The following is a 12143-nucleotide window of genomic DNA, read 5'->3' as shown; positions in this document are numbered from 1 at the left end:
GCACCTCCCTCCCCCCCTAACAATAATTCAAAGTTTTCAAATACATACATAGCTAAACAATTAGCTTCACTTTTTCCTTTAGGATTTTCACTAGTTTCTCCTAATTTTAATAAGCGCCCTTATCTTATTGCTTTAACATCTTCAATTCAACTTTCCCATCATGTTTGTGACAATGAATTGACAGTCAAATTGATTATGTGATCTAGCAAAAGTTTTCACCATTTTGTAGACAAAAAAATAATAATAATAATAACAAAGAATAAATACATTGCACAACTCTAAAAAAATGTCATTTGCATTATTACATGAGCTAGTCATATCAGAAAGTACTAGATTGAGATTATGATAACCCAATGGTGTATAAAATGCTCTAGCATTTATTTCAAGTTATCTTTTGTGTACACCTTATTGTTTTCTTTTCATATTAGGTTCATTGTCAGTTCCTTGTCATCTTATATTCATATATCAAGTTTAAGATCCTTAATTGTATTTATAAGCACATCAAATAAACCTTTTTCCAGGAGTATCTTCAACTTTTAAAAATTCTAAAATATTCTCTATTTTTATTGGCATTGTTGAAATATCAACATACCTCAATATACGAGACATTTGTTCTTGCTGGCTTACATCAAGTGTACAATCTAATATAATTGAAAAATATTTTGCTTCTTTGAATTTTTCATAAATTATTACTTTTTTTATTTCAAGTCCTAAAAATTGTATGAGTTCATTTTGTATATTATGTTCAAGATAATGATAATGAATTTCTTTATTAGGAATACGATAAAACATGTTCTTGCATTCTTGGATCAAACTTGCCATCATTTCACTTAAACTTTAAAAATTTTCATTATCTTTTTTTTTATAAATTTTTTCATTACCTCCTTGAAATGTTAAATTATTTTTAGCAAGATTTTTAACAACAATAATTTGTGTTAATACTTTATTTCAATGTTTTTTTTCTCTTTATTAATAAATTCTTGAACATCTTTGTCAATTGTTTTATTTTTTAACAATCTAATTTGTAAATCAACCTAAGCATTCATATTAGATATGTGTTCATTACTAGTTTCATGGTTTTTAAGTAGAGAATTAAGATTTTTTTTAATCATTAACTCCTTCATTAGCCAATACTGTATTGGATTGAGTACTAAATAACCTATAAAAAAAATAGTAAACTCATTGAAATCCATTGAATAAAATAGCCAATTTCTATAATTTTTTGCCATTAGATACTTTTTATAGTATAATTGATATTAGAAAAATTGTTAGAATTTTCATTCTTTTGGAAAATTAAATGGTCTCTAATGAGACCTTTTCTACCAATAAGTCATTAATTTAGAATCAATATTTTTCCATCTTCCTAGATTATATATATATATCTAGAATGCATCATACATGTCTCGTTATCATTACTAATATCATCATTGTTTTCTTCTTTTTTTTTTTTTTGTTTCACTTTCCTCCTTGCTCTCTATTTGTTTTTCATTCAAGTTTATTTGATTACATGCTCCATTTTCAACATATAATTATCTACTATTTTTGTTTATCTTTCGATTTTTCTATACCTATTATTCTCTCATATTATTTCATCGGTTTATTACTTTTATTCAATAAAAAATTTATCCAGAGCACCTTATTTAGATTCAATCAATTTTAGAGCACATTTTTTAGATTCAATCAATTTTTCTACTCTTCTTTTCTTCTTGGTTTTTCATAATCTAGATTTCATATTTTCTAATAGACATATGATATTCTAAGATGCAAATATTAAACAAATATGAAATTTTTTTTTCAAAAAAAGGGAAAAAATTTTGAACGAAAAAAACTGAAACTTTTGAAGCAGCTAGATTGAGTTGAGGAAATGATTCTGCTCTAGAAAAACTTATTCGTGAGGCCACAAAAAATATCGATGAAAATATGAGAGTTGAGTAGAGAGGGAGAAAATTTAACTTAAAATTAATCTAACTTACCATACATAATATATTTATGAGGGACGGGAAGAATTTTAGTTTTAAAAAATAAATAAATAAATAAACAAGAAATATGAAAAGTCTTCGACTCTCCCAATGTAAACTTACGAGTGAGGAAATTATATTAATGGTTGAGATTTTTAAGGAAATTTAGAAGGAATTATGAATAGAAAGATAAAAGGTTAATAAATTTAAAATGTCAACCAATCAAAATTGACGGAATTTATGAGTGGATTTTTTTAGTAGTTTATATTTTCAATATTATAAGAAAAATATTATGAAAAGTAATAAGTATATTATTTTATTTTATATATATATACACATTTCTAAACTGTGGGCCTTAGGTGATTCCCTCACTTGCCTATAGCTTAAGTCGATCCTATATATATTAGACCAAACTCATAACAAACTACAAGCACAAGCACTAATGATACTGGAACCGTTATATGAAGGATTCGTTTTCCTTAAGAAGTGGAACCTAAATAAATTAAAATTTATGCCAATAGATACTCTTTTACTTTTCTACTATATAGTTTCCTTAACTTATTATGTAACGTTAGCATCCCCACATTAACTCAATTTAATAAATGCTTAACATACACATCAATATTAGCATCATTATAATACAATGTATTCCAACTATACTATATTTATAATTATTTTTCTAGTCAACACTTTTTAATAATAATTTATATAATATATATATTTGTAGTTATCCAACCCACTAAAATCTAGACTATTTAATTTTGGTCTTTGGATTTTGATAAAACACAACCTTTGTTTTAAAATCCAAGCAAGGTTAAAAAAAATGTTTTTTTGTTTGTTTGTTAGTTTTTTTCTTTTGTTTAGAAAAAAAAAATATTGACTAAGAATTCAAGTTTTGTTTAAAAGAAAAATGAAAACTACAATAGAAAAAAAAAGAAAAAAAAAAATCTCAATGATTGAAAACTCAAAATAAATTTGTTATCAAATAAAAAAGTTCTATTTTTTTAATGAATATCCTAGCCTTGTTTATCATACCATAGAATATAAAAATCCCCAAAGGTTGTATTAGTGATGATTTGTATATATATATATATATATGAAAGTCTCAAATATGAGTTTGTAGAGCCAAATTAGAGAAAACGACATATCGACATTGGAAGAGAAACGATGGAAGCAAATTTTGCAAAGGGAAAGATGATAACGGTGCTGAGCATCGACGGCGGCGGCATAAGAGGAATTATTCCGGGCACTATACTCAGCTTTCTTGAAGCTAAACTTCAGGTAAATGGTGAAAGCCACTTTTGGAGTACTTGTGATGTGAATTGATTAGTTTTTCTTAGTTGGAGGGTTAATTTTGGTAATTTTGGTGGGCGGTTGGATTTAGGATTTGGACGGTCCAAATATGAGAATAGCAGATTATTTTGATGTAATTGCTGGAACGAGCACAGGTGGGTTGGTGACCACCATGATTACGGCCCCTGATAAGGATAATCGACCTTTGTATGCTGCTAAAGACATCGTCAAATTCTATTTCGATCACACTCCTCACATCTTCCCGCAAAAAAAGTTGGTATTCTAGTTCCCTTAAAAAATATTTTATTTGAGAGTTTCTTTGGAATGACTTTCTAAGTATTTACATCTATTTAGACTTAAAATACTAATTTTGTCCCAAGTTTTGAGTTTTATTTCATTTCAATTTCTATACTTTTCATTGTCAAATTTCAGTTCATAATCTTCAATTCAATCATTCAAAGTTAATTTTTATAATTATTGTTAAATAACAATAATAATTTTTGTGAAATGAAAAGACATTTTACTATAGAAAATAATAGAGATTGATTTTTTAAAAAATAAAATAAAAAAGAATAAATTAACTGTATGGACTAATTTAAAATTTACTAAAAATATAGAGAATATAAAATCTGATATTTGAAATTACAGACTAAAATGGAAGAAAAGCCTAAGTAAAAGGACCAATCATTATTTTTTTCCGTTGAAAACATTTTGTTCAACAATTCAAAACTTTTAGTTTATAATTACAAAAATAATATTTAGGTGCAGTCCAAGTTGCACTCATCTCCATGCATCCTTTCAATTATAATGAGAATAAAATATTAAAAAGAATATATATGTCAAGTAGCAACTTGTGATTAGACATTTAGGTAGATTGTACAAAAATATATAACTCGGATGCACTCAAATACTTTTCTTATAATTAACCATTCTTATGAAGTAACGATGATTTGATTGGACAGATCATGTTATGGATTGAGTAACTTTGTAAACAAAGTGGTAAATTTTTTTGGGCAAGCTATGGGACCAAGATATGATGGAAAATATTTAAGGTCAATTGTGAATGAGCAACTTGGAGATCTCACACTCAAGCAAGCTTTGGCCTATGTAGTTATTCCTGCTTTTGATATCAAGCTTCTCCAACCAGTTATTTTTACTACAAATGATGTATTAACTCTTATCCCTTCGTCTATCTTTTTTTTCTTTATTTTTTCATTCCTTTGAAGTGCTTTTAAAATTTGAGAATACATGAAAAGCATTTCATTGTATTTAGAACTCTACCAAATTTAGTTATAGGAAAAAAATATCTCACTTAGTAATATCTTGATTAAAAAAGATAGAAAAAAGAAAGTCATTCCAAACTCACTACTACCCTTCATTTTCATAGGCAAAGTTGGATGAGCTCAAGAACCCACGACTCGCAGATGTTTGCCTAAGCACTTCGGCAGCTCCAACATTCTTACCAGCACACTTTTTTGAGACGAAGGATTCGAATGGTGGTACTCGTGCATTTAACCTTGTCGATGGTGGAGTTGCAGCAAATAATCCAGTAAGACTAACCTATTTTTTGACAAATTGATGAAAAATTATGAGTGGGAGAATATAAAACATATCGTCATTTTTCTTAGGAAAAAATATCTCTCGATTTTTTGTCAGGTTAGTTTGATTGAAAATACAATGATCTACTAAGGTTATAAATGGGAAGAAAACATTTCGCTATAATAGATCACAATTGGCATTTGAAAAGCTAAATAAAGATATTTTTTTAAAAAAAAAAATGCCTAATCTATAAGAATATATATATATATATATATATATATATATATATATATATATCAATTTTTGTTGGATAGATTTGATTGTAAATACACTAATAGACCAATGGTATATTTTTTAAAAAAGAAAAACATTTTGCTATAATTTTCTCCAAAAGTCATGTTGGTGAGAGGTAACAAATTGCAAAACATATATCTTTATTATTTTTAAGTTAAACAAATAAAAAATCAATTTTAGGTTAGGTTGGTTCCACTATAAATACATCAACATAACGAAAAATGAAAAGAAAAATCTTCGCTCTTTTATCTTAAAATTATGTTAGCCATGGTCGCAAATACATCAATTTGGTGTTATTTTAAGTTATACATAAGTTAGTCAAGTTGGAAATTAAATAAAGTGTTTAATTAACCGAAAAAGCTAATAAAAAGATGTAAATTTCAGACACTTGCAGCCATGTCTCACATTACAAAAGAAATAAGCGTAATGGGAAACTCAGAATACATAAACATAAGGCCAATGGATACAAAGAGAATGTTGGTTGTTTCATTAGGAACAGGCGCACCCAAAAACGATGAGAAATTCAGCGCAGTTCAAGCCGCCAAATGGGGCCTTTTCAATTGGGTGTTAGACTTTGAAAATGGTGCCACTCCCATTGTTGATTTCTTTGGCCATGCCAGTGCTGATATGGTTGACTATCATGTTTCTACTTTCTTCCAATCTTTAAAAACTAAACATAATTATCTTCGAATTCAGGTGTGTTTCATAACTCTTTACCCTCGTTAAAGTGTTCATATAATATTAAATTCACTTTCATCTATGTTTTTCGGTCATTCAAATGGTTACCAAATAGGATCTTATCAATTACAAACGTGAATACCCAATTTATTTATTTCTTGTTACTTTTTCAAAACGATTTAGGATGACACGTTGACAGGCGACCTAGCCTCGGTCGACGTTGCAACCGAAGAGAATTTAAAGAGGCTGGTGGAGACTGGAGAGGCTCTACTGAAGAAACCAGTTTCAAGAGTGAATTTAGAAACTGGAAAATTCGAACCAGTTGATGGAGAAGGTACCAATGAAGAAGCTCTTACTGAATTTGCTAGGTTGCTCTCTGAAGAGAGAAAACTAAGACTAAGCCCTTAACTTAGTATCCTTCATATGTTTCTCTAAGAAGTACTGTTGAATTTTTTGCTTGGATTGCTTTTGTATGTTTCCTCAATAAGTGTTTTCAATTTTATTTTTAAAAGAAATCATAATACTTTTTTTCTCATGTTGTGTATGTTTGTGGTGTGAATATATCATGGGAATAAATCAATTGAACTTTTTGTATGTATATGTTATAAGGAAAAGAATGAATGAAATTCTTTAAAAAGTGTCCAACTTCTATTCGAATATTTAAATTAGCGCTTGTTTTGCACAGGATACGTTTATATTATACTATAATTGTTATGGATAAGTTTGGAGTTAATAAGAATAAAGAATGACAAATGGTAGATGAACCTATTTTCCTTGACCTTTAAATTGGTTATTAGCATTGTATTCCCTGGACTGCTCGAATTGACATAAAATTGGCAATTACAGATGAAGATTTCATTAACTAAATTGCAATACTGGAAGTTAAAGACCAAACAGAACTTGTAATTAGCAATGGCCATGTGGGAATGTTGGAAAGTTGAAAGATGAATATATGAACTTCAAGACCAAAACAGACTTCAAAATTAGCAATGGCCTAATATTAGACAGTTTTATCCATATTTCTCCCATCAATGCACAATCCAAGCATAACTACCATTCCAAAAGTGGATGGTTCCATCTCCACCCCGTCCGGTAATGATTGAACCAAAATAAACTCTAGGGCATCATTATTCCTCGTCTTCCTACAACAATGATTGAGGCAATAATTCCTTAACAAACATTCCTCTTCTATGATACTTTATCCAGCCAGAAAAAAGGTCTCATATGAACCTAAGCTTCATCAAAAATCTCAGCTAGTGCATCAAAAAGTCGGTAAACAGAAGAAGCGAAACAGAGCAAAACATTCCAAATTTATACAAGAACACGACATAAAAAAAAAAAAAAAGATCTTAAACATATAACATCTTCCAATTAGTGCACTAACTTGATGCCGATTAGATGTTATTCTTCTATCTCTTCAATCACAAGTTTAGTAGACCAAAAGATTCTGAACCCAAATGTGTTTCAACGAATCCGTAGTCATGAAGGTTCTGAAATTTTTATGTTTGCCGTTTCTGTGTTCGTTGCAACTATTTTACATATAGGCATGACTTCGTTTTTGCTAAGTAGCTTCAGAGAAGGATGGACGTTTACATCGCGAATGAAAATTCTCTCCCCAATGTCCAGATTACTTACATCCACCTCAACCTTGGAAGGAATGTGTTCAGCCGGGCAAAGATATTTCAGGCTAGTTCTTATCCTGTTCAGTTGACCTCCTGTTTTCCACAAAATTAAGGTATATGATTTCAAAAGGACAATTGACAGGCTGATAAAGATTCAGATAGGAAAATTACTAAAGGAAAATATGGACCACTAGACAAGTTTTGCATGATTGTGGAATATCAATTTCCAATTCTTTATCATCCTAACTACGATCAGATAGCAAACAAAACCTTTTTTCATTTACCGTGTTTAAACAGCATAATCATAAACCAAACAGTGACTGTCGCAGAAAATTTGCAAAAGCCTTGCAGGCACCAGAGGGTACCTTTATAGAACTAGTTGAAAAAGCTAATGGTGTATCATCTACCTAAGTTTGACCATAGTTCGTCGTTTGAACTTCAGAATGCCATATATTCCCCAGAAGGCGTGGATGTTTCATGATACAACTTCAGCCAATATATCTCTAGATTTGCTAATCACTAATATAAAGTTTTTAACATGGCTCACAAAAATGGTCCAAACAACCTTTACAGTAAGAACTAAAGAAACGTCTGTTGTTGCAAACTCTCAAGTCTCAATGAACTTTACAATCACCTGAGATGTATAAACTATCATAATTTATGTTTACACTTACAGATTTCCCCAGAGCAATTTTTGTATTGGGACGCAATTCCAGCTTTTGAGAAAGAAAAATATATACATTTACAGTATTCCACAATGCAACAAAATTGCAACCTAAAGTATATGTATCCATCACATTTTACTCTGACAGGCCCCAAATAACTAAAAGGTGTATAAACGTAGGTGTGCGAGGAGAGAGGAAATCGTGTGAGGTAATTTTTGGGTAGGTGTGGGCCCATTGAGTTTGTTATAGTGTATGGGGGGCCTTGAGAGAGAATGAAGGTATATAGCTAGGTGAGGTTTGTTAGAGGGAGGGGCTCTGGTATCTTACTTAAGAGAGTTGGGGAGCTCTCAAAACTCTCTGTTTGTTTTTTAAACTTCCCCTGTTTGTTGTTGATAAAATAATAAATAAAATTGAGCCTTGAGCCTATCATACTCCTTTCTTACAGACTGGATTTTCGGTTGGCAGTTAATTGTATATTCAAGGAAGTATCAGACAGTTCTCCAAGGAAAAGGAGCGTGTAGCTACTTCTTAGTTAATCAACAACTACTAAGTGACTTCACAACCCGAGCTTTCATTAACTAGCTGATCTTACTTCATTTGCGTCTGTCCCATGAAAGGTAAAATCAAGAAAAATCAGTATAATGGTTTGGTTAACCTTTATGAAACGATCCTATTGAGGTGCAGAGTGGCAAAAAGAGGAAGTTTGATTCCTTGTTAGGTTCCAATTGCATAACTCCCTCAAGACTTGGGTGTGTAAGGATTTTTGTAATTATCCATTAGGTTTCTTCTTGTTCGATTGGATCCCATGGTTTTTTTGTACGTCCCCTTGTATTCTTTCTTTCCCCAATAAACGCTCAGTTTTTGGGAGAGTGTATCTTAAGCATATTGCTTAAGTATATGATTTAATAGCTAAAAACAACATTTTTATGTCACTCTGAGGCATCGACTGAATTAAGAAAGTTAAAGTTCCATGGATCAACAAGTGTTTAAAGCTATTTTCTTTGAGGACCTTAGACAGAAAGAAAACAAGAATCTTCGAGTAATCCAGGAGGAAAGAAAGATTTGAGATGATTAAACATTGCACAGTTTCTTGGTGTATTTTTTCCAAAGTGGGGTGTGCACATTTCATATAGTAAAGAAAAGCCAGAATGATGGGACCAAATTGTGAAAGCAACTGCAACCAAATTTTTTGCTTCTCTTAAGATAAAACTTCGGTGTCATCTTGACAATAATAAAAGTGCAAAAACGGCTAAGTATGTTTTCTGGATTCAATCTAATTCTCCAATATCTTGCAATCGCTCCAATTAATTCCACATTTACAAAACCAAGAATATGACTACGTCAGCTTGGGAATTAAGGAAACATTTCTTCATTGGTTACCTTTTTGAAGACCATGGCAAGTCTCTTCGCCTTTAAAAACAATTGGCACATCTACCTTCAACTCCGAGCCTTCATCAGCCCATACAAACACAATATTCAAAATCTTCCCGGTCACTTCATCCCTATGAATCTAAAAATTCTCAAGCAGTTACTCCATAACAAGAAAAGGGGAAAAAATCAAGTTGAATTAACCACAAACAAAACAGGTAGAGATGAGTGAATGGCTTACTTTGACTGGAAGGATGAATCCTGATTCAAGAAGGGCTGAAGATCCGGCACCAGCACGGATCTGGAGCTGAAACCTAGTGGAGCAAAAGAAAGGGAGCTCAACGGATTTGAGAATGGAGTGGATTTGCTTTTGCTCTGTAGTGAGCAGATGCTTCCGCGACGGCGATCGGTGGACGGAGTTTTTCTCAAGGAGTTGTTGACTGAAAACGACGGCGGGTATTCTTCCCTGAGCTCTATCTCTGCTCGAAATTCTGCTGCCGCTGCACTCTCTAGGGATTGCTTGGATCGTATGGTATGAAGCAGCTCGATATGATGAAAATAGAAACGATACCGATCTAGCTGTTGAAAACGCCGCCAACCTAAGGTTCGTTCCAGCGGAGCGCCACCACTTGGCCATGATCGGTCGGAGGTCTTAACTACTTCAACCGGAATGGCGAGGAATTAAGCGGAGCTCCAAGCTCTACGAGGGTTTATGGCTGTGAAGTTTGGGGTTTTTGAGTATGGGCCTTTGGGCCTACTAGAGTTTGGGCTTATTTGTATTTTGAAGTAGTTGACAAATGAGAAATTGGACGCACAACTTGTTAAACTATTTTTTAGGGTAATTATAATTGGTAGTATTTTTAAAGAGAATAATTAAATGTAGAATAATATTTTTAAAGAACCACAAATATAGCAAAATCTATTATTGATAAACTTTATTACTGACAGACTTCTGCTAATTATATAGTCTATCACTGATAGATTCTAAAAACTAACCTATATTTTACTATAATCGTAAATTCTTTTGCAATGTGTTGTTTCTATTAATATGTTGTTTGCTTTTTAGACCGTCTAAATTCTAGTAATGATTTGATCTCATTAAAAATTATAACTTTTCATGTATGTTTAAGTGCACCATTTATTGTAGCTCTTATAGTTGCTAAGTTGTCTGATGCATGCTTAAGTTTTAGTCAAACTTTTTGAAAATTAAAAAGCAAAAGAAAAAGAAAAAAAAATTAAAAAGCAAAAGAAAAAGAAAAAACAATAGAAAAAAGAAGATAGTCAATAGAAAAAAGAAGATAGTGGATAAGAAAAAAGAACAATTTTGTTAAGCTTTTTGCTCAATGCTAGCTTCTTTAACCATAAGTGTTAATGTGTTGGAACAAAGATAGGAGTATAAGAAAGGTAAGGCTAAGATAATTCTTGCTCCTAGTTAAATGTCTTCACAAGTGTTGGTAAGTTAGAACAAAGATTTAACTTAGAAACAAAAAGAAATAAAGAAAAGAATAGGAGTTTGGCAATCCCTTAAAAGTGTTCTATTACTATTTTGAGTTAGGAAACTTAACACTAGAGCTGTTGAGTCAGAGTAAGGAAAAACGAATTAAGGGTCAAATAAACCTTTTTCAAGCATATATTAAGGCTTAAGTAGCAAGACGTCACACTCGTTTAACTTTCTCCCTGGTAATGTTGTCTTTGAAAACTGTCACACCCCTCCCCAATTCATCTCTTTCACTAGGAATGAGATGTGAGGACAGCATATGTCAACCCTCTTATGACATCAACTACCAACTGAATTTGTTAAGCATAGAATTTGAACTTGCTTTGTTTCAAACTTTAACCTGTAAATCTGTCTAATACATAACTAACACTGAACATAACTTAACACATCACAACCATAAACTGCACTCACAACATTACAACCCTTAATATAACTTATTTACAAACCAAGCCCTGACTCTACCTCCATAGAGGCTCATTAATTACAAACCAGATCGAGAACAACATCAAGACTCTTACACTTGAGTCGGTGGCAGACTGAACTTTTTCTGACTAGCAACTAACAACCTTGGAACCTTGGAACTCTCTTGCTACCTTGGGAAAAACAAAACATTGGAAAACGTGAGCTAGAAAGCCCAATGAATAACATGCTTCATAAGAACATAGGCTTTCATGTTGGAAATTCCTTTTGAAATTGTTGACATTAAATAAGATCGATAAAACCATATCTTAACAAAAAGCATATCATAGTCTAACTCAACCATTCTTAGAAAATCATTGAAAACATAAGCTTCATATAAACCATCATACTCTTAACTTATCAAAGTGAAACTAGAGAACCCTTTATAGGAGATCTCATTTAGTCATTTTCATAAAACTAGAAAGCCAAACATTTCATTTAACTACTCATTAAGACCAAAGAATACTTCTTATATCACTTAAGTAAAAACATCTTAATTAAAAATAGAGATTTCATGCATAAATCTTTAATACCTTAACCATAGATTACTCATACATAGTTTCCATTTTAATCATGAAAAATCATATTAAAACACCTTAATAAGACCAGAGACTAAGATCATAATTTTCCACCCAAACCAGGAAAACATGTTTAGCCTCTTCGAAAACTGTCATTCATCAACTTCATCTCCTTGACTGATGAAGACCATGTTCATAAAACATTCACATTAAAACAAGAGAATCACATAGCATAATATCTCAGTAAATCC

At 31.4% G+C, this 12143-nt stretch overlaps 2 protein-coding genes across 2 annotated transcripts; one reads left to right on the top strand and one right to left on the bottom strand.

The window, feature by feature from the left end:
- The first annotated feature begins 2956 nt into the window (after window positions 1-2956).
- LOC120089192 (patatin-like protein 3) lies at window positions 2957-6365 on the top strand. The gene is made up of 6 exons (XM_039046605.1): window positions 2957-3239; window positions 3343-3524; window positions 4214-4418; window positions 4639-4800; window positions 5469-5780; window positions 5946-6365. Exons 1-6 carry the CDS (start codon window positions 3126-3128, stop codon window positions 6168-6170), a joined length of 1200 nt encoding a protein of 399 aa, XP_038902533.1. The 5' UTR covers window positions 2957-3125; the 3' UTR covers window positions 6171-6365.
- Window positions 6366-6818: 453 nt separating this feature from the next.
- LOC120089412 (50S ribosomal protein L25) lies at window positions 6819-10123 on the bottom strand. Its single transcript, XM_039046865.1, has 3 exons — window positions 9659-10123; window positions 9430-9559; window positions 6819-7477 (listed from the first exon to the last, which is right to left on the bottom strand). The coding sequence occupies exons 1-3, from the start codon at window positions 10052-10054 to the stop codon at window positions 7242-7244; spliced, it is 762 nt and encodes a 253-aa protein (XP_038902793.1). The 5' UTR covers window positions 10055-10123; the 3' UTR covers window positions 6819-7241.
- Window positions 10124-12143: the final 2020 nt, after the last annotated feature.

This window comes from Benincasa hispida, chromosome 10, assembly GCF_009727055.1.
Source record: "Benincasa hispida cultivar B227 chromosome 10, ASM972705v1, whole genome shotgun sequence".
NCBI lineage: Eukaryota > Viridiplantae > Streptophyta > Magnoliopsida > Cucurbitales > Cucurbitaceae > Benincasa > Benincasa hispida.
The sequence above is the reverse complement of the archived record's forward strand: the minus strand, read 5'-3'. Positions and strand labels throughout refer to the sequence as shown.